Below are 23048 nucleotides of genomic sequence, written 5' to 3'. Positions count from 1 at the left end.
TCGTTGGGACACCTCAGACAGCTCATGTCATGTTCAGTCCAGGTATTTAACTCCATGCAGAGGAAAAATGGAAGTGGTGATGTTATTCTTAGTTTGGTATTTATGTGGATTTTAAATCCTGTTTATCGAGGCGTTTTGAAATAATTTTGTTTAAAAATAACAGGTTTTTTTCTGAGTTCCCTAAAGGAGTTTGCTGAACAGAAGTATCTTTAAGGAGGAAAAATTCTCTCTTTTTTTTTCTTTCTCTCTTTTTGTGGTAGCTATCAGTATGTCTGATGTTTTTGTGCCAGACCAAATCTGTTCCCTTTGTTTCAGGGTGCTTAGGAAGGAAACTGTGGTTTTACTTGTCATATATTTCAAAGCCTGCCTGGTGCTGTATTAGTTTCCACAATAAATTTCCCAAGGTAAAGTGACAAACCAGTAATTTTTCATTATGAATCAGCTATCCATGAAAGATTGGATTTAGGTCAAAATTTATTACCCTATGGAACTGAAGCCAATATTTAACATAATGTCAGCTGTCTTAATATTAGAGAATTTTAATGGCTATGCAATTTTAGTCAATGATGAAGTTATTTCAGTTGTGTAGTGTATGTCTGGGCAATTTGATATACAGAACCTTGAGATGAAAATTGGATAAACATGGAAAATGGTGATTGATTGGTGGAAGGTTGCAATAATGTCTGCCTTGATATACCTTTTATTGTTAAATTATTTATCTAATGCAATCTCCTACACTTTTAGTAGTCTTTAAGTTGGCATTAAATCGATATTTAAGTCTTCACAGTCAGAAAGGCCTCATAACTCAAACTGATAAATATCTTCTAACACATCAGGAGGAATAATGATTCATCTTAATATCTGAAAATAAAAAGGTGTTATTCTTTCTATTTTCCATGAATCCCTATCTTTATTCAGATAGTAGCTAAATCTAGTGAAGAGTGAATAGGAATGTGAGCTCCTTTTTGCCTTAAAGGCAGTGATATTGTTGAAAACTAATGCTGGAATTTTATTCAAATAGTAAGAGGCTTTTCATTTTTTGAGGTAGAGGTAGAGAAAATTACCCTATGGATAAATAGAATCTCCAAATGAGTTTTCATCTTAAAGCATTACAAATTTATTTCAACTATGCCTAAAACTGTCCAGCTGCAATACCACAGAGGTGCCCTAAGTACACCTTCAGTACTTGGTAAGTTTGTCCAGAATTCAAGTAGAATGTGAAAACCTTGCATCACTGAATAATACATTTCAGAGCTGCTGAAATATTTTTCATCATTTGCATAAATCTTGCATAGAAGTAATTGTGATTTGACAGTTTTCTTTTCATTATCTGGGCTGAGTACTGAAGCTATAATTGTTAGCTGGCCTAAACTGGTGTAGCTTCATTTGGATGAAGCAGTGAACCAAACCAACCCTGCAGCTTTTCTAAAATGCCATCATCTGCCTGTGCTGAGGCAAAACGGAGGAAATCCTACATTTCTTCAGACTAATTGGATTAATCTAGACTGGAAATTGTGTAATACTACACAGGAGACATTTAGGAACCCCCAAAACCTCCAGCTTCAAAGGGCAGTTTTTGTAGCAATTCAAGCTCCCTACCTGGGCTTGTTTATTGCTTTGAACATTGCAGATTTACTTTTATGATTCATAATCATCCATAAAGAAATTCAGCTGCTATTTAAAATGCTCTGTTGGGAACGCTCAGTAGTTATTAATTAATAATGCATCAGTAAAGCAACAAAAGGCCAGGTAAAGCTGCAGTTAGAAGTATTGGCTGGGTCTCTGCTGCCTTCAGAATTGTGGTTATGTCTCGTTTCCCCAGGGTTAGCTCATCCTTGTGACTCTGGGCTCTCCTCTTCATACTCCAGGCACTTTCTGTAGAAAATACTGACTGGTGCATGAATTTATCCACAATTAAAAGTAAATCAAAATGCTTGTTAGCATTAAGAGGTATAAACTTACTCCTAACATTTTTTTCAGTGCCAGAAACCTGTCAGGGACTCACGAGAACAAAAAAATCACTCAGTAATTTCTTTTAAATGAAGAAAATTTAGGGCTAAGTATAAAAAAAGAGAAAGAAAAAAGTACACTAAAATCTACTTCAAAGTGCTTTTATATATTGCTAAAGAGTTTTACAGACAACAGTGCCACTTTATTACAGTGTCAGTGGGGATCACTGCTGTGGAAGTCAGTGCAAACCTGGCATCAGTGGGGTAGAGATGGACCAGCTGCATGTTGCTGTTTTTGAAGAAAAAAGGATGAACTGCTGGGAGATTTCCTGTACCCACTGCTGGCCCAGAGCTGAGCTCTGGCAATATTTTTTTGTATTTTTGCTTTCATGCTGATTTCCACTTTTGCAATGTGTCCTATTTTTGTGTGGTAATTGGTAATCTGGAAAATTTACTTGGTGTGCAAGATTTAATATTAGGTCCTGCTGTCATGCTGACAATGAATTAGCTTTTTGGGCTCTATCATATGTTCTCAGCAGGCACATATGTAATTAAAATGAGCCCACGTTGAGTTTCATATTAACACTCAAATCACCTTTGGCAAAAGGTCTCTGTGTTCTTTTGGGATTATACTCTGGGGCAATGTAATTACGGTGTCAAGTATAATTTTTACCTTTAAATACTTCTTCATTTACAATAATATTAAACTTTTCCATACTGGTTCACTTTTGCTTTTATAAATTTTTTTTATCCTAATAAAAATGTTGCCAGCACAGGCATTCTATTTCAGCTGTTGTCTTCAACTCTAAGAAAGTTGTGCTGTTGAACAGTAAGAATTTGGTGTCAGGAGACATTGGATTAGTTTACATAAAAAGTCATTCCAGAAATTAAGTGTTCTTTCATAAAGTTGGTACTTGCTGTGACAGTAAAGGCAGGGTGATGCAGTCTCATAGAAAAAGGGTGAGAATGAATGGTGTGTGTGTGTGGATAAACAGTTCACCTTCTAGCAATAGTGTCTTAAGAAATAATATGAAGAGATTTTTCATCATTCTTTTAATGTCAAAATAAAGATGGGGAAATTAAATTATACGTGAAAGAAATTGCAGCTCAGGTGTTTTTGATTCTTTTAGCCATGATGGAGGATTGTTAAGGAGGCTCAAAGTTAATCTGCATCTTTATAGATCAGGGATTGTTCAGAACTGGTACATGAGCAGAATTTGACTCAGACATACTAATTCTCTTTTGATGCTGATTTTACACTGTCCATTTTCCATTGACTTCAGAGGGGCTGCAGAGTAGGAGATGGACTGAAATGAATTCAGCAGATGAACTGAATGAAGTTATGTTGTTACTACTCATTAACCACCTCCTTCCCTTAACAAATAATATTTCTCCTTGTCTCAATTACAGATCATCTTTGGGGGGGATTTAGCTTTCAGGCTGTAAGGAGGTTGAGTTCCTGACAGGCAGAGCCTCCCAGGAGTGTGTGCAGAGCAGCTGCTGCAGTGAGAGCAGACCTTGCTGGAGACCTCCGTGCTTCCTGGCTCTATTCCTATTCCTATTCCTATTCCTATTCCTATTCCTATTCCTATTCCTATTCCTATTCCTATTCCTATTCCTCTGTTTGTTACAGAACTATTTCTGCAACAAACCTGCTGGGGCTTCTTTCCTGCCTCCCTCCCTGAGGTGCTGGGTGTCTGAGCTGTGAGCACCTGCCCTGCTGGGAGTGCAGTCATGGGCAGCTCTGAGCACCCGACAGCCAGCCAGCTTTGGGTTGTTACTGCAATCCAGTGCCAACGTCTCTTGTTTTTCCTGGTCTCTTTTTTAAATAAACATGTCATTTTACAATCTGTGAGATGCTTCTTGTGTTTCACACATTTTCATCTCCTAAATTAGGTTTACTTAGCAGTTTTGCAGCCAGTTGATGATTTTCATGCCCTACTGTACCATAAAAGCCAAGTTGTGAATGAATTTGTTTGGGGCTCTGTCATTTTAGAGAAGGAATTGAATTACATCTCAACATGAGTTGTTTGAGTTTGGTTTTTTTTTATTTTTCTCTTTTAAGCCTCCCCTTGTGATAGGGATGATCAAATAGTTTGTGTAAGAATGAGAGATGGCAGGAGGAAAACCCAAATATGGGAAAGCAATACTGCTGGATTACATCTAGACCTTCAAAGCAGTTTTTAGCACTTGCTTTACCTAATTAAAATGCATAACAACTTGGATGTGTGCCCTGTCTCAGTGTGCTGCACCTTTAAGTTATTCCTGGAGATCCACACTAATGCACAGCTCACTTCTGCCAGGCTGCCCAGATTCAGAGGGGGGGCATGGGCTGTGCACAAGCAGAGCCTCCCTGTGCCAAGGTCCTGCTCAACCCTGCCAGCACTCAGGCAGCAGAGCTGGGAGGCAGGATCAGTCCCAGCTGCAGGAAATGGGAACTGCCTGGGGCCAAATTTAGTACCTCTGGCTGCTGACTTGAAATGAAGTTGCAGAATGGGAAGAGACTCTGAGGGGCAGAGTTAAGATAATTTTAGAAATTATCTCCATTATTATTTCTGTAAAAAGTCAGCATGACTTTGTTTCAGACATTGCACAGACACTCCTGTTGTGCAGTATAGAGAAGACCCTTCTACAAGTTACTGTTTAAGCAGCTCCTTGACATCCAAGGGCATCATAGACTTGTTAAAATCTGAGAGAAATTTATAACTCGTTTATAAATTATGGTGTTATTGCGAGAATGCATTTTGCATACAAATTCTCCCCAGATGCTTTTAACAGCAGCCAGTAACTTGTTTAGTCAATAAAGTGATGTTTTCTGCACATTGGATTTTTTTAACAAAACTGTAATGTCAATTGAAATACAGAATAATCACTTTATGTTGCTCTTGTTGAACATTTTCTGATGCTGGCAATTTGATTTTCCCTTTGTTTTCCTCTAGTGGTATGTTAATGGGATCCTTTTATTCTGTGGTGGAGTAATGGAGTGCAAGTCCTTTATTTTAGCAACAAGACTATGCTGTTTTGTTCTATCCTTTGCCCATCACTTTAATTGTGAATATACATCCTCATGAATACCAGCCCAAACAATTTTCATGAGAACATTTAAAAAATCAAGCTCAGTTAATTCATACTAATTTGTTCCTTGCTGGCAAAAGCTTTATATTAAGAGTTGTTCTCCCTGCTGTTTCAAAGGGGTGAATGTGGAAAGTGCTGGTGTGTCAGGGCTGAGGTTTGGTGCTGCTGCAGGCAGGGCTGGGGCTCAGCTCAGGCTGGGGAGGGGGCTGTGGAGCAGAGCAGGTGTTCAGCAGCTCTTGCTGAGTGCCTCTTTCACTCACAAAGAGCCCATCACAATGAAGCATGGAATTCAAGATATGATTTTCAAGGCACCCTAATTGGATTAGAGGGATTGTGTTAAAGATATGTTGGCTATGAAATGTTTAGAGGATTAATGCCTGATGATTTTTTTTTTTCCTTCTTAAACCATCTTTACTAATCCCTCTTGATCAGAAGCAGCTTCTGGAAAGCATTCCAGCCAGGAAGGAGAGCCCAGCCCTACCTTCCCCATCTCCAGGAGGAGAGACATAGGATGTTACATTCACTGCAGAGACCAAAATTCTCCATTTTAGTTAGATCCAGAGTACTCATTGTCACTGGCTTGTTTTTTCTGAAAATGTGAATATTTACGTCCTTGACATTTTCTGTATTAATAAAAAAATTTGGGATGTAAGGGTGGCCTGTGCAAGAATTAACATCCATCTATTTGTCTTGTGTTTTAACCTGTCTGTATATGCTGAAATCTAGCTCAAGTAGTGCAGTGTCATTTATTAATCAGATGTTATTGTAACTGAGCATACCATACAATTACATTTTTGAAGTCTGCTGAAGGAACCAGTGTTAATTGCTTACAGTAGAATCTATTTGCTGGTGGAACTGTCACAATATAATTATGTTGTGTTCCTCTGTCTGACAAGCAATACACTCAGAGAAGATTTGTCCTTTTTTCCTTCTCTGTTGAGTAAAATTATTCACATTCCACAATAATCCTTTACGTAGTGCACATGGTGGCAAAGAGTACACAGGTGCTTTCTGGAAGCACAAAAGCTGATCTGTTATAAAATAATTCATATGTTACTATTCACAGGGGCAAATGAGATGTTCTTTGGGTCATTTTACAAAACCATTGCTTGCCAGTGTCCTTTGACATAATGGATCTTTGACAACAGTTATATATCAAAAAATTAGTTATGCTGAAAAATGTATACTCTGAGTGGATAAACTGCATTTGTTTCTGGGGAAAGCTTCTATTTTAGATGTGCTGTTTTACTTTAAATGCTTCAGTTCCCTCTGTTTCCTAGCTAATCTACCAGTGTGTACAAATTTGAGGCGTATATGTATTTATTGTACCTACACGTAGGTGAATCTGATATCTGACACATCTTTTATTGCCACAGTGTGAGGCTGTGAGCAGTGCTTAGTCCCAGCCCTGCAGCCTTTAACTCAAAGGGATGCAGGGGAAGCAGATCCTGACAGCTTTGGAGAGAATCTGCACAGATCTGTGCCATTTATCTTTTCTTTCTCTTTTGACTGTATTGTGAAATTCCCATTAATTTCACTCACACTGCAAGTGCCAGCTCAAACATGAGGCTAAACTTTCCCATTTTGCACCGTGTTGGCACAGGGAACAGGTATGAGGGTTGATTTTTGCTTCTGCTAGTGCAGCCTTAATTCTCAGTACCTAACTTGACCTTTTCAAACTAGCTATGTAAAATACATGTGAAAGTCTTTACTTTTTTGGTCTGTTTCCAACACTATGTTCAGAATTATCTTGAACAGAGAATAAAGGCAGACTCTGTCCTTCCAATTCTGCATTCAAAAAATAGGAGACAGATGTAATGGAATCTCAAAGGGAGGATTAACTTTGAGTTAACAGACCAGATACTCATATGGTAGAAATTAACTTGGTCCTGGCCTTACACCAGCTGATTGTAATGATTAACTGTTAATTTCTTAAGGTTATTTGGGGGAAGAGATACTTTACATAGGACTTGAAAGATGACAGCACAGTAAAACAGAAAGGGAAAACATTGATCAGGCAGGTAACAAACGTGCTTTTATCTACCTATTCATTTCTTGGTAGTCTCAGCAGTACATAATATCTCCTGGGAGGTTATGTGAAGTAGAGATGTGTGTAATTGCTTGTGTTTTCACTCCTTATTGATTATTCTTGCTGTGAGCATGAGAGGAGGAGATGGTGTAAAGGTTACAGCGTGCCAGTCTCCAAACACACTGGAACAGACACTCCAATCAGCAAAGGCTGTTTCAAATGCTAATTTGAAGTATAAGCCTTGATATACTTCTGTTGCTATTTTGCTTGGTATTTGTTATGTTGATTGTTCCATAGTAACTGATTGACTTTCAAGTTTCTGTTCCTTGAAGGCTTAAACTTCCTGATGATTTGAGGCAGAAGAGAAAGTCTGAACTGAAATTAGGGCATTTTCTACATTTTCTTCTTGTCCTGCACAAGAAATCTAAAGGCTTTTCAGAGGGAAGGGAAGGAGGCTCTTCAGAGGAGAGCTGACTCCAAAGCCCATTGTTGGTTTTGGCATGGAGGGTGGTGAGGCTGTCACTGGTGTCCCAGTTGGGATGTAATCCATCTGCAGCAAGAGGACTGGCAGCCTCTGGAGTGTAATTCAGGCCACCTAAATCAGTAGTTGATTGTTCAGAAAATGCAAACTGTGAATTAGGTTTTACAAATATTTCAGTCTGGGTTTGTGTCATCAGTTTTCTTGGGAGTGGTGGGATGACTTCTCTTGTATGACAAATTCCTGTTCTCATCAGTTTGGAGCTGTTGATGGGAGCATCCTTAGCAACAACCAGTGGTGGATAAGATAACTAAACCACATAATTCATGTCAATTCTTTCACTTCTTGCCTTCTGTAACCTTTCCCCTCCTAATGAGCACCAGTCAGCTCTTGGAGCACACGAGCTGAATGAAGTGTCTCCTCCTGCAGTGAGCTTTCTGTCAGAGGAGGGTGGCTCCACACAGTGAGAAAACTCTCATGCCTGATGTGTCAGCCAAAAAAGACAGGACTGCTGTTTTTCCTTTTATCTTGGGTGTATTGTCATGGAACTGGGGCACTCAGGAGCTGCTCCTGATTGCACTGATGAGCTGGTTGGGGTCCACAAGTTTTGACTCTGAGCTGGGAATGGGCTGTGGGCTTGTCCTGAGAGCCAAGCTTGAAAAGCTCTTTGAGTTTCTTCTTAAGGCTGTGCCCCACAGGTGCCTGTAAATAGTGGTCTTTCTACTTTTTTGTGATTTCCAAGCACAGAACCTCTCAAATGTCAAGTCACAGAGTCAAAGAATGGTTTGGGTTGGAAGGAACTTTAAAGATCATCCTGCCATGTGCAGGATGCCTTGCACTAGACCAGATTGCTCAAGGCCTTGAACACTTCCAGGGTTGGGGCATCCACAGCCTGCCTGGGCAAACTCATTCCAGTATGTCACCACCCTCATGGTAAAGAATTTCCTCCTAATATCTAACCCAAATTTCCCTTCTTTCAGTTTATACTCATTGCTCCTTGTCCTGTCACTACAGTTCCTGACAAAGGATCCCTCTCCTTGCAGGCCCCCCTCAGACACTGGAAGGTTCCTATGAGGTCTCCACAGAACCTTTGCTTCTCCAGGCTGAGCAGCCCCAATTCTCTCAGCCTGTCTTCACAGGGAATGTGTTCCAGTCCTCTCATCCATGGCCTCCTGGACTGCTCCAACAGCTCCATGTCCTTACTTTGGGGGCACCAGCACTGGCTGCAGCTCTGCTGGTGGGGTGACAAGAGCAGAGGGCAGGATCCTCCCTTGACCTGCTGGCCACGCTGCCCTGGATGTAGCCCAGGGCTTGGTTGGGTTTGGACTGTGAAGTCAAGCTAAGGTGTAAGGTGCAAGAGGAATCAATGGTCTTTGCAAGGAATATTTGTGTCTGTTCTTGGATCTGTTTTATGTTACGTCTCTGAAGTCCAGTAATGTCACTGAATGTAGTAAAAATAGCCTGATGCTCATTTAAAAGGCATTTTGTATTCACCCTAATAACACTGATCACGATGTGCTAATTGGATGTTAATTGATATGATAAACACTATTATTACAAGATTCATTCTAATTCAACATTAATTAATTTACTGTTGCTTTTGAGTGTTATTTATTCATGGCAGTCAGTAGGAATAGGGAGAAAATGCTTGACTAACGCACTCCAGCAAAACTACAAATAATTGAGATTTGTCTCCCAGGAATGCTACCATTTTCATAATTAGAATAGTCAGAAAAGCAAGCTTGTTGCAGAGATGATTGGCCTGCCTAGATAAGTATTGTAGTAAATTTAAGTTTAGTGTGTATTGCAAGTGCAGTATAGTGGAATCTGATAATTAGTTGGTCATTTGCAAATCATAAAAATGGTTTCAAGTAATAACTCGATACTGACTGCAAGATAGAATAAATGTTTTTGTTTGAAATATGGTAGGCTGCTCCAAACCAAATGCTGCCTGCTTTTGCTAGAAATTTAGTGAATATGAGTGTGCTGCTGCTGCACACACACACATACACGGACCCTGAAGGTTGATTTTGAACAGTTCTGTGTTATCCCAACTGCTTTTGCAGGTTTGTGATACAAAAAATTTCTGTCCTTGTTCTCAAGACTTTTATATTTCTTCATTTACAATGAATTCTGCAAATCATGTGAAAAAAGACACATTCACCAAAATTTCTGGTGTAGGGTGTTTTCTGGATTTTTGTAATGGATGATGTCTGCCCCAATGGATTCTTGAGTGAGTTTTGGAAGCGCTGCATGCAGCACAAACGTTACATAGCTGTAACAGGAGGATGACAAAGCTGGGGTGGAAGTGGTTTCTTTTAAATTCCCAAACTGAGAAATGTCTTTGGGGTTTTTTTCCCCTTAGAATAAAATAGAAAAAAAAGTCATCTTCTTATGATCCAGCTGTGAATATGAAACAGTTCTGTATGTATCCTCTATCTTTCTACCTTTTCTTCTTTCATGCCTTTTATTTTTCTGTTCATGGACAGCAGAACTGAACCTACATCTGTAATTACAGTGACTTTCCCTTTTTATATAAATTTTTTAGGGTTGCAGAGCTGCTTATCAGCTCACAAACTCACTGTAGAGAAACTTCCAGTGATCTCATGGAGGGAATTTCCATCTGTGAGGCAGTGACTCTTCTCCTCTGACTGCCCTAAGTTTATGCTGTCACCCTCTGAAATGATTAAAGAAGACTCAAAATGCCCACATCAGCAGCTCCTTTGTTCCAAGCCAGGGCTTCTTCTCAGCATGGAAAGAACATTACTGAAATCTGTCTCTTTAATGTTAAATGCAGTAGCCACTGAGTGCTTCTAAATTATGTCTCACTGCTTCCCTCCTGCCTTGCATTGATTTGTTGTTTGTGAGTTACTTGATCATATGAAGTTATAGAGGATCATAAATTGTTCCTGTAATTTTTGATAGAGTCTGAGACTGAAAGGTTGTAGAACAGGGCTGTTGAGATAAAATATTTCTGCAAAAAAATTGAATATCCACTCCTCAATAGCAGCGTGATTTCTGAATTTTTTTCCAAAGTGCTCAATGCTAGCTCAGAGATAAAAAGTACAGGTAACAGCAGTTTTAAGGAAATCTACAGAACATAACTAGCAACACTTCACTCTGTAAGTTATAACCATCTCTCTCTAATCCTCATGCCTGGGGACAGTTGTGCAGGAGATCATCTCAACTGATTTCACCTCTCCTACTTTTTAAAACCCACAAGGAAAAGCCACACCTATGACCAGTCATGATAATTTTCTTCTTCAGGAGATTGGTTTGCTTTGCTAGAGCCCCTCACTGGCCTGGGCAGTGGATGTGCTGGGCTCAATGGGCACACAAGGTGCTCATTCCACTTTATGGTAGAGATTTTATTTACCAGAGGAGTTTTCTGCACAGTGAGCAGACCAGAGGCCAGTGGGCATTTTACATATACATAATTGTAATAATTTTATATTATATATATATATATATATATATGTAATCAGTGCTCACCTGCAATCTTTTCTTTCACTGAAGATTTCCACAAGGACCACCATGGAAACAAATGAATAATTTCTTAGCCTGGAAGTGAAAATTGGCATCCCAAAGTTGGGACCAATGTTGCTAAAGGAAGTTTTCTAGGTTCTGGCATTCTCCTCTTGAGCCTGATGGCATGAGATGCACTTGCTGTGATGGACCACTGAGGCTTGGCTCCAGCAGGAGTTCTGGCTCAGCCCAGGGCAATGCTGCTGTTATCAAACCCTCAGACAAAGACTTCTCATCAGCTCCTGGCTCACTGGTAAATTGCTCAGTGACATTTTTGGTGGTTTTTATATAACCCTCCAACTACTTCTGTTACTAGGTCTGATACAAAATTTTTGTGTCCTAAATGAAAACGTTGTATTTATTTATTTATTTTTGGTCTTACCACCATTTGAACAAGGCAAACCTGTTTGTGCTCTAATCAAAACGCAAAACGTTTTTAGATGAAAGCCAAGCCTGGAAATTTTCAACCTGCTGTGTTGTTGAGTTGTGAGCAGTTGAAGAGGAGTTTATAGTGGAAATCTGAGTTCAGCACCTACCACTCAGCTGGCTGTTGCAGAAATGGTGCCACTGAAGGGAATGGAGCTGCTCCTAGGAGTTCAAGTAGGGACTACAGAGCTCCGCCTCTTTGGAGTGATTATGGCTCATACTCCTGCTATAATGACAGGGCTCCTGATTGCATTTATGGATGTAAGAGCAGCAAATACTCTGCTGAGCTACACAGCAATAACTCTACTAATGTCCTCTGTCCATTGATTCATGGACCAAGGCACAGGGTACACACAGAGCTGTGCTCAGATGGAGTCAGCAGCATCCAGGCATCTCTGTGCAGAGGAAATCTGTTGGACAGCCAGGACAATACCAAACTGAGAACAGAAGGATGGATTGATTTACAAAACATAAGATGGCTCACAAAATAGATTGAAAGATTGCTTTGTGCTGCTGGGGAAGTGTGATCCCATTAATTAACAGTAGAGGTAAGAGATCAGCAGGCTGGCTCTGAGTTATATTGGAGGATGATTGAGCATAATGTGGCATCACAACAAATGTGAAAATGATTGCACTGTCTTCATTATTCTGGTATTCAGTAATACTGCAACAGTTGAAGATTAAGCTCTTAATTATGAGTATTGATTTCTCTGGGCATAGAAAATACAAGCTAAAATTGCACTAGAGCTGAGATTCTCCTGCTATCTTCAAAAACAGGTACAGGTTTTCCTGCTAACACATTGATGTCAGGCCTGTCAGGCTTTGAGCAGGAAACAAAAGGGAAGGTTTTACTTTTCTCAGTAAGTTTGTGAAAGACATCTGGTGAAAGAGCAAAATGCTGTGGCTTTGTTTTCAGTGGAGGCAGCCCAGTAAATGCTCTTTGATACAAGGGCTGGAAGATGAGCTTGGGTGTGCACTTCCCCTTCTGCTGAGGTTTCTCTGGAGCAAGGCAATGTGAGAAGTTTCTCTTCTATCCCCTGTTCCCATTGTGTAATGAAACAGCAAACTTTGGGAAACCTTAAGGCAAGTCCTGCTTCAAGGCCAGGGCTGTTTTGCCTGTGCCAAGAGGCCATAAAGAGGATGTTCCTTTCACTCTCCCCACTGACTCATATGTGCAAAGCAATTGTGAGGGTAGAGCTGTGCTCCCAATATGGAACTGTAACAATCACATTCTTCATGGGTTTTGTTTTACTTTGTATTAACATTGTGGGGGGTTTATTATGGTTTATAAAGCACTGATGGTTTTTGTTTTACTTTCTATTGACATTATGGGCTTTTTATTAAGGTTTGTAAAACACTGGTCTGCGTAAATTATCATAGAAAAAGGGAATTCCCTAAACATGCAGGAAACTTCATTCAACTGGCAATATCCACACTCTGAGAAGCTTTCTAGGTGAGGTAGAGTGCACCTCCAGTCCCACTGAGACTGCCCCAAGTGACCTGTGCAGGAGGAGACGGGAATTCTCTTGTGTTGGCTTGACTCATTTTTCTTGAAAGGCAGATGGTGGAATGTTGAGAGGTGACAAGTGTAGTGAAGGCTGGGAATAGGGAGTGCTGCAGAGGAAAGAAGCTGTCCATGGATTCATGTAGCTGCTGGGGGAGAAGAAGGTGATCTTGGCAGCTGCTTTTTGCAGGACTGAAGTGACTGAGGGTGGAGCTGGAATCAGCACCGAGGTTGAGCTTTAGTGCATGGGGAGAATGCAGTGTAGTGATGTACTGAAGTAGCTGTCAAATCCAAGTGCTTCCTTGAAATCCTTTTAGATTTTTATCACTAGTGAATGGTAGGATGTTAAGTGAAGTCATCTGATGCATTTTCTATGTATCCTGTACAACAGCCTGAAGAGGATGAGCTCCTACCTGAGGCAGCTCATTAATATGTAGGCACTGACATGATGAGCTAGGCTTTGGTCTGCATGAGTTTATAGAAATGAAGTGGCTGGAGCTATTCAGGTCTTGGCGTTGCTCATACAGATCTGAAGTCCTACTGTATTTTTTAGTAAGCAGATCCTCAACTCAATGTTTCCTGCCAATTTCATCTTCTTCACAAACCAGGCTGGTTCTTTATTGGTGAAGTAGTCTGCAAAATAGAGGGTGCTAAGCAGCCATGAGTTAAACCAGGGAAGTGACAGTATAGAGCAAAGTAGCAGATAGTCTGACAGATGGAAAAAATGTATCATTCTTCCTTTGTGAAACTCCAGGCAGCCACAAATAGGATTATTTTTAAAAAGCCATAATAGCATGCAGGTGGTAAACGCAAGTATAAAAATCCTAAACCTAAAAGAGAAAGGAGGAAACTAACATATGAGGAAAAAAAAAAAAGGTTAGAGAAGGAAAGCAGAAGAGAACAAAATAAGTCACTGCAGGAATTCATTAGAGAAAACTGATGCAGTGAGGTGGCATTTCAGGTGAAAATTTGAGAGGATTTTGTTCTCAGTAATTGCTAGATAAATGATAGTGTGGGTATTGACAGCAAGTTAGATTAAAATAAAAGGCCCACAATATGACTATTTTAAATTCCCCTCACCTTCTGAATATCATTGCAGAAAATCACTGATTTTGAAAGAGAGGTATCCAAAAATGTAATGAAAACCACTAAAAATATTTGAGTTCATTGATGGGACACCATCAGCTTGAAATGAAAACAGTTTAAAAGAAAAATGGCTTGTTTTTGCAATTGCAATTGCCCTTCATTCCCCTGTCAGTTCTCTTTGCAAGCACATTTTCTTTCTCTCACAGTCCCTTTTTGTCCCTGTCACTCTACAGAAACGCTGAGCATGTGCATGGCAAAGCTCATCAGCTGCACAGGAGAAAACAGGAGAACTGGGCATAGGCTAATGGTCATAATAAACAAACTGCAAATTATAAAATAAATTAAATTTAAGCTTTCTTTCTAATGTTCTAATATTCCTCTGAGTCCTAGTGAACCATTGGTGGAGGGTTTTTTAAAGAAATACCATTTAAATTGTGTCCTGTGTAAAGTTAAGAATTACTTACGGAGCTCGAAATTTCCTAATATCTGGTCTGAATATAACAGGGGGCAATAAAGTTGCATTAATTTATGAGCAGCACTACTGCAAAGAGATGATCCTTGAGGGGCTGTGGACAGGGAGGGCGTGCTCCATGGGGCAGGGAGCCTGTGTGGGCTCTGTGCTGTTGGGATCTGCGTGTGCTCCTGGATAGTGGCACCACTGCCTTTGCCTTGACACAGTCAGCAAAGAGCCCCGTTCCAGGCACAGGGGACACCTCTGACATGTACAGCTTTCCTGGGAAAAACAGACTCTGGCTTAGAGAAGTGTGTTAGAGAAGTTCTGCTGAGGAGAAGCTTGAAGGGAGAGTTGTGGGAGATGTTGAAACCATTCCCTTCTGGGATGTGCTGCTCCCATTGCAGCAGGACCTCTAACTTGTGGCTGTCTAAAAGGAGTGTTTCAGATACCCAAGGGCATTTCAGTACAATCAAGGGCATCAAATTGTTTGATCACCTAAACAGTGCTCTGCAAACATTCAGTTGGTCTGTTTTTTCCAAGTTTATACTACTGCCTTGAACAAGGAGGAGATGCCCAAGAAGGATTAGGCAAAGGTCTTTTTTCTATGTCCAGCCTTTATTTTGTAATTATTACATTTGGAAAAAAAAGAAAGCTTTTGGTATTGTTTACTTTTTCCAACATATGTATCCAGTTTCAAAAACCTGGGGAAAAGTGTCTTTCCCTCTCTCTTAATCTCACTTCACTCTTGGCAAATCTCTCCTTTCATGTTCCTTATATCAAATCAAACAGACATGAGCATGTGTTTTTAATAACTGTAGGAGATGTTTTGGAAGGTGCAGTGGGCTTTGTAGCTGCACTCAGGCTGTCTGATAACTGAGCCCAGGAACAGCCTCAAATTTGTCCTACAACCTGCAGCAAATGTCTCCACTATCTGCAGAAGGAGCCTTGAGGTGGTGGGGGATGAGGAGGTGGGAGGAGAAAGGAACATCACAAAAGGCACTAAGTGCAGAAACTGGTAACAGCTCAGATCTTAGAAATTTGAATATTGTACCTCTGGCAGGGGGGACACACATCAAGTATCTTTTAAGACAACACTATTCCTTTAATTTAAAAAATAATGAAGTTAAAATCTGCAAGTGGAAAATTTGGGCAGGAGGAAGATTTTCAGCTTGGAGGGACTTTCGTGCTTTGTCTGCTAGTATTCAAAATTTCAGGTTCTTTCTAAATTATTTTTGTTGAGAAAGGTCCTTATAAGGTCAGAGCACTGAAGAATGGTGTTGTTTCATTGAAGAATGAATGTCGTGTTTTGGATAAAATTATGTTTTTCTTACATTGTGTTCTGGTTTTTGAATTGCAGAGTGGGTACACAAACCAAAACCAAAGCACTTTAAATTTCTTATTAGAAATGTCCCTCCAGCTCTTCAGTTTATCAGCACTGAACCTCACACTGTGGTGTTTGCTTTAGAAAAGGAAAACCAGAAATTACTCTGTTAAAATAGAAATGAACAGGTATTTTCAGTTGTACTGGAGGAGCCCCACTCCTCCATGAAAAAGTGAAGACTTGCAGGTTGCATTTAAATGTTCCAGGGCACATCTGCTGTTACCAATAAATGCTACCTGTCAATAATCCTCAGCAGCTGTTCAGTAGCAGAGTTCCACCAGCTTCTCAGCAGAGCTGTGCTGATCATGGGAACAAGCAGCTTTGCTCAACGGGCTTTCCTTCTGGGGGAACATCAGCTTTATCAGTGTTTGAGTACTTTGGACACTAGTCACAAACTTGGAGATGATTCCTTTGAAGGTTCAGATGTCTGTACTCAGGTGGAGCTTGATACAACTCATAAACATCTGGGTACTTGTCTGTGCTTGTGCAGCCTTGTTCAGGATGAGGCCCATGGGCATGGGCTGCTGCCCAAGGGTGGTGGCACCATGTGGGGACAAAGGAGAGGGGTACAAACGGGATGGGACACAGGCTGGCACGCCTCGGGAGTTCTCACCCTGCCCTACAAAGGGCCTTTGAAGAAGGAGCCGAGGTGGAATGTGTACTGCTCTCTGCACCCCTGCCCTGTGGATACACTCAGAGATGTCCTGTGTTTTGTTTTTGAACAGGAAAAGCCAACAACAATGTTCAGTGGGATGAGGACTCCGTAGAATACATGCCAGCCAACCCAGTCAGGATCGCATTTGTCTTGGTTGTTCATGGCAGAGCTTCCCGGCAGCTCCAGCGCATGTTTAAGGCTATTTACCATAAAGACCATTTTTATTACATTCATGTTGACAAGGTAATATATCACTGGTTATAAATTGCCTGTCTCACCATCTGTCAGTCTACCCATCCTTGCCATCTTCTTCATCTTCCCTTTACCTCTGCTGCATAAAGTGCATGTCACTTTTTGTCTTCCCATCTGAGGAATGTTTGGAGCCTCTTTTTTTTTTTTTCCCCTTAAATTTTCTTTCTTGTTATCTTAGTTATGTAACAGCCTTCATTTCTCCTTCTCTGTCTCCCCTTGTCTGTCTGTTGTACATTTAGTTAGCAGTAACTGATAAGTTGATGCAGAGTGAGGTGGTGGCCCACTGGATGGAGAGCTGACCTGAGGTGCCTTGGGCAAGTGACACACTGTGAAAGGGAGATGGTGGCAGTCACCTCCTTTACAAAAACCCTTTGGGCTCTATGATGACAAAGGTGAATAAAGCTAATCACACTCCTGAGTGATTACTGTAGTTGTAAGAAAAAATATTAACCAGGGTTCTCTGCACATTTAGCAAAAGAAGATTGTGTGCCACAGTAAGTGAGGGCAAAGCAATGGCAGCACTCAGTGAGTCAAGAAGTAGGGTAGGCCCTTAGTGAATGCAGGGAGAGACAATTTTGGACAGAATAACTTGAATGTATTACTCTTTTCTCCTGTAAAGCGATCCAATTACTTGCATCGGCAAGTGCTGCAGTTTGCCAGCCAGTACCCAAATGTGAGAGCCACCTCCTGGAGAATGGCCACTATCTGGGGAGGAGCAAGTCTTCTGACCACCTACCTGCAGACCATGAAGGACTTAATGGAGATGAGTGACTGGCCCTGGGATTTCTTCATTAACCTCAGTGCTGCCGACTACCCAATCAGGTACAGTGAGTATTTTAAGAATGTACATGTTTTGTTCCTAAAGGAGGCATGGAGATAAGCAATGATGTGTCTGTGCTGTGCTGCAAGAAGCAGAGGAGCAGTTTCTTTTGTTTTACAGCAGAAAACTCCTGTTGGTGAGCTGGTGTCTGACAGCCACAATTTAGCCAAGTATTCAACCAGCTGCCTGTACCCTGTGTGTCTTCCATTTGCCTGGGGGGGAACTTCACTGAGAGGCTGCTCCAGTTAGTCATTATTTCCAGCAAAAGGGTACCTGCAAGAGAGGATGACAAAAGTAGCCAGAAGTGCTGGAGCTCAGCAAATTAAACCCAGGCATGGAGAGATTCCTCCCTCCCAGGGCTCTGATTAACAGTGTGATTTGATGTCTCAGCAAGGGTTGAAGGTATGAGTATAGATTCAGGTACTCCTCTCCCTTCTTTTAGTACTTTTTCTGTGGAGGATAATGGCTGTAGAAGTGACAAATAAGTTGCTAGGAGTCAGTTATATCTTCAGCACCGACCGTTGCCTGAATATCCTCATTCAGATGGCATCAGGCTAAGAATTTCACACACCATCACAGGATAAGTCTTGTGATTTTAAATGAAATTATATTCTTTCTGGATTTACATCACTCAGGCCTCAGAGCTGCATTCAGTAAGTTTGCTATATTGTGCAAAAGTAGATCATCTGTTAAAAAACCCAACCCAAACAAAAAATCCCAAAAAAACCCCAACAGCAACAACAACAACAACAAAGCCACCCAAAAAACCCCCAAGTGTCTTGAAACTGTTTTTAGGTTCAGGTTGTAAGAGTTATTAAAAAGAAGGAAACACAAAATTCTTGTGGCTTCTGTTTCCCTCTATGCTGAAATGAACCAATGAAAGGGGAAGTGACTTTCTTGGGCAATTTTCTCATGAGGGATGATACAACATGGTTTTAATACTCCTGGAAAAGAAATATGCTTCCACTGGTGAGGTTTCTCCAAGATCTCTCTCGAAGCTTGAATCCCTTCCTGAAGGTACTCCTTGGACAGAAATCACCACTGAAGTGAACAATAGCAAAACCCCTGAGCCTATGCCTTAGGAAGGATTTTGTGAGGACTGACAAAAGGCTTTATTGCTGATGCCCATTTCTAAGCACTCTTAGTGAAATGCAACACATTTTGGGGAGAAAGATTAGAGCACAAGAGTTACTGGGACTGCCTTGATATTACAACATGGGGACTTGAATTAAGAAATCATACTATTTAAACACTTTTGATGTGCAACAGGAAGAGAACTAACAGTTTTGACATATCAACCTTGCTCATAAGGGGAGAGTATGTAGTTTCCTGTATATGTCTTGAGTTTAGGAAAAGTGAACTTGTTATATCTGATTATTCATTTTCCTGGTGAGGAATACTGTATTGATGCTAAACAGTGGACTAATGCAGGACCATGAAGGAATAAGCAGGTGATGGCATTGTAAATTAAACAGGATAAATGGTAGGATTTGCTGAAGATCTGGTATGGTCGTACACTAGTGCCAGCAGGTGTTATCCTCAATCCTGTTGAGCCCACCCTAAGCACCATGCAATGCTGAGGCCATGACCTGGGGCAGTCTGAACTGTTCCTAGCTCCCTGTGGAGCAAATCAAACCACAGGGCCAGATGGGGTCGGTGGCTTGCAGACATGGCCACCAACAACCACTGGCTTTGTGGGGCAGACTGCAGTTGGTCCAGTGTTAACGGAGTCTGTGTGATGGTGCCATGCTGTCTCAGTCATTCCACCTCTGCTGGAGAAATGCCAGGCACTGTTTCTTCAGATGGGGAGCTCTGGAAGGTCGTGCTTGCCCCTTGCAGCCGCTCTCAGAGCTCTGGTGGCCTCTTGGTGGCTCTCAGTGGCTCTCGGCACCCAGGCAGGCTCTGAAGTGCTCACTTCCCTTCCTGCCAAAGCACTCTGTTACCCGAACTGAAGGGAACATGCTTCCTCTTCATCCCATGATGCGCTCCAACAAAAAATAACAAACCTTTTTAGTGCTTCATCTTCACTGACAGTGACTTACAAGTAACGTTAAGTATTTCTTTTTATATGGAATATTACAGCTATAAACCGTGAAAGTCTTGTCTCATCAAATATATATATATGAGACCATTTAATTTTCATGGTGGAGGTGCTATAAATTATTATTATTTATAACCTTTAGGAAGGCATTACCTCCCTGCATAACCCAGAGAGAACTGATTGTTTTTCCAGGAAATACTAAATAGGGTGTTTGGGGGATTCTTTTTTTTCTTTCAGACCCCATGCCATGATTTGTCAGATAATGGGCTAGGGGCACTTTATACTTCTCTCTGTTTAGCCATACTGCAGTGGGTTTTGCTAGGTTTCCCTGCATAAGAACATATGAATTTTGTGGATTAATAGTTTTTATCCAGAGCTGCTTCATATTAAGCTTTTGCTTCCCATCTGCCATTCCATCTGTAATACTGAAACCTTTACTACTTCTCTTCTGATAATAAAAGCTAATCCAGCCTTCTAAGTCAAAAAAGCCATACTCAATATGTGGGGTTAATACAATATGATGAAGCCTAAATCTGTCCAGGGAGCAGTCTGGTCTGCTCACAGACTACAGCAGAATTGCCAGGAGCCTTTCATCCTTCAGAAGAGATGTCCAGAAGCAGATGTTCAGCATCATAAAATATAAAGGCATGGGGGGAAAATATTAGAACTATTCATTTTGTGAGGGAAACAATTAAAAATGTGTAAAATAAAACATATGTATGGCAGGAAAATCCAGATACCCTTATTATTCCTCCTCATGCCTGAATGTTTTGTTTGTGGAGTCTAGCACTAGCACAGAGGAGATTCTAACCCATGTGCTTCTCCTTCTTACTGAGTACAAACCACTGGCAAACAGTCTGGACATAAAGGTGCTTCCTTTAACACAACAAAAGTGTTTCCCTTTAATCAAGAGGCAATATGTCATTTGTTGGCCTAAGTGAAAAGATGTGGTGCATTATCCAACATTGAATTCATTCAGCTCTGTCAAAGATTCTCAGCAGGAAAAGGAGAGGTGAAATGGCCAAAAACAAACCTTCACAAGCAACTCACAGATGGGAGGTTGTGTGACTGTCCCTCCTTTTGCTCTGGGCTCGTGAATAATTATAAACAGATTTGCGGGGTTCTCAAGAAATCATCTCTCACAGTCATTGCATTCACAAAGAAATAAAAGAAAACAGCACCTCCTTCCTTTTCCTTAACTTTTTTTTCATTTTAGTGGTATTTTTTCATAATTTAAAGTCTTTTCTTTTGACAGCCTCTTTCAAAACCTTATGGGAAAGCTATTGATGTCTTCAACCTCTTACTTTACATGACTATCTATTTGCATTATTTATTGTCTCTGACAAACAGCATAAAGTAGTCAACCTTATGTTCAGGGACTGAAATTTCACTCCCAACAAGGTGAACTATGGTAGAGCATCTATTCATGCTGAATGTTTAATGTGCATTGCAGGAGTCCTTGGATAATGTGGCAGGTGAAGTGTTGCACCACTTAAATTAAGAAGCTTAATGAGATCATTTAACAGTGAATATCGTGTCAGTGCTTACCTGGCCACAGAGCTTGTATAAAGAATAAATATAATGAAACATTTGAACTATTTATAATTCACAGTAAACCACTGAGCCTCAATCACCAAAGGGATCACCAAATCTAATTGCCAGCTAATGCTTGGTCTTTAATAAAGGTCAAGCAAAATTATTAGCAGAAGCTTGGGCAGTGCTTCAGAGTAGTAAGAAAATAAAGTGTCTTATTGATGGAGTCAGGAATACAGATACAACTACATTTTCCATTATGGGCAATCAGGTATAACAAAAAAGAACTTAAATAAAACCCAGTGAAACTACTTGTGTTTTGCTGCTTGGCATTATTTTAGGATGAAGTTGTGCAGCCCTACTTCCCATAAAAACCTGTGTTGGGAAGCCTCAGTTAAATGAGACACGTTCAGTGGAAGTTGGGGTCTGGCACTTGAATGGAAGGTGTATCATAATAAAAACAGCCCCTGAGGTACTACACAATGCAGGGAGTAATTGGGATGATCTGACTGGCCCTGGTCCTTTAAACAGGTGCCAATATGAAGATTTTCTTTGCCAACCAGAATAACACACAGAAATTAAAAAACTGAGCTAGCAAATAACTATTGACTGACCTGCAGTTGCTTCATTGTATTGCCTTCTGTTGGACAAGGTAACACTGGTTGATAAAAAACCAAAGTGATGACTTCTAAATGAGGTCCCTGGGCCTGAGAATATTTGCCAAGAGTGAAAAGGTGTGAGTGCAGGGAAGAGGTCTTCAGGTTTTCTTCTTGTGATAGGTGAAAATAATTACAATCAACAGATTTTAGGAAGAAGTTCAACCTTTGGGAGAAATGCTTTAGCACTTTTTCAAGTTATTTTTCAGGTGCTAGAACTACCTAAGAGATCATGTCCTTGTTTCTGCCACTGGCTCAGTTTCATCCCCTGCAAAGCATGGGTGACTACCATTCTATAGAAACTACATCAGGGATGATTTCTGTTCTGTCAAGTTCACCATGACCTGCCCCAGTTTCACCTGTGACCAAATGACACAACTTTTGGAGCAGGTGACAGGGAGAAGAAAAGAGAACACAGTTTGCCTAGAGTTGGGTACACCAGACTGGAGCTACCCAGCTGCTCTTGCAAAACATCTCAGCTTTTGCAATGTGCAGGCTTGAAATGCAATATTGGAAATACAGGAAAATCTCCTCTTAGAACCAAAATAAAGCATTTAGCTTTCACATACAGCACTCTAGCTCTGGGAGAAATGTCTGAGACCCAGTTGTGCCCTGTTGTTGGCTGTGAGCTTAGAAATCCCAGAGCCAGCAGGGCTGATGAGAGCTGTGTAATGGCAAATAAGGCAAAGCCATTGGCTCAGAAGGCAGTTCCACTTTCTCTCCATCTCACTTTTCATCAATTTGACTGGACTTAATTTAACAATTCTGTGTCTCACTGAGATTCAGACTTCAGAGCTGTCCTCTAGAGATCTCTCCTTCCTGGCACTACATAAATTGGTGCTAGACATGAAAGCCTGGATAAAGGATACTGACTTTCCAGGGCTGAGTTTGACCTTACACCCCACATGAAGTGTTGCAGTGCTGATCTGAAAAGCAGGCCTTGCCACTAGAATAATGTACCAGGCACTAGGCAAACAGTTCAGTGTTCTTTAAAGTGCCCTTTGGAATGTTATCCTGGGCTGAAGCAGTGCTCAATCGTCTCCCTGCTTCGAGGGGGGAGTGCACCACAGGTAGCTCTGGCACTACAACATCTGTTAAGATGTCAGCACCTGAGGTTTTTATCTCAGGGCTGTCACTGACATTGTATGTGGCTTTGTTTGCTCAGAATATTGTTATCTGGCAAG

General features: G+C 40.9%; 1 protein-coding gene across 1 annotated transcript in view; it reads left to right on the top strand.

Moving 5' to 3' along the window:
- Nucleotides 1-23048, top strand: part of XYLT1 (xylosyltransferase 1) — a 176962-nt gene that overhangs the window by 97519 nt on the left and 56395 nt on the right. The window contains exons 3-4 of the mRNA XM_041462661.1: nt 16633-16805; nt 17434-17636. Coding sequence (XP_041318595.1) covers nt 16633-16805; nt 17434-17636 — 376 coding nt within the window. The remainder of the gene's footprint in view (nt 1-16632; nt 16806-17433; nt 17637-23048) is intronic.

This window comes from Pyrgilauda ruficollis, unplaced genomic scaffold (assembly GCF_017590135.1).
Source record: "Pyrgilauda ruficollis isolate IOZ18807 unplaced genomic scaffold, ASM1759013v1 scaffold16, whole genome shotgun sequence".
Classification (NCBI taxonomy): Eukaryota; Metazoa; Chordata; class Aves; order Passeriformes; family Passeridae; genus Pyrgilauda; species Pyrgilauda ruficollis.
Note: the sequence above shows the minus strand (reverse complement) of the source record. Positions and strands in the feature narration are given on the sequence as shown.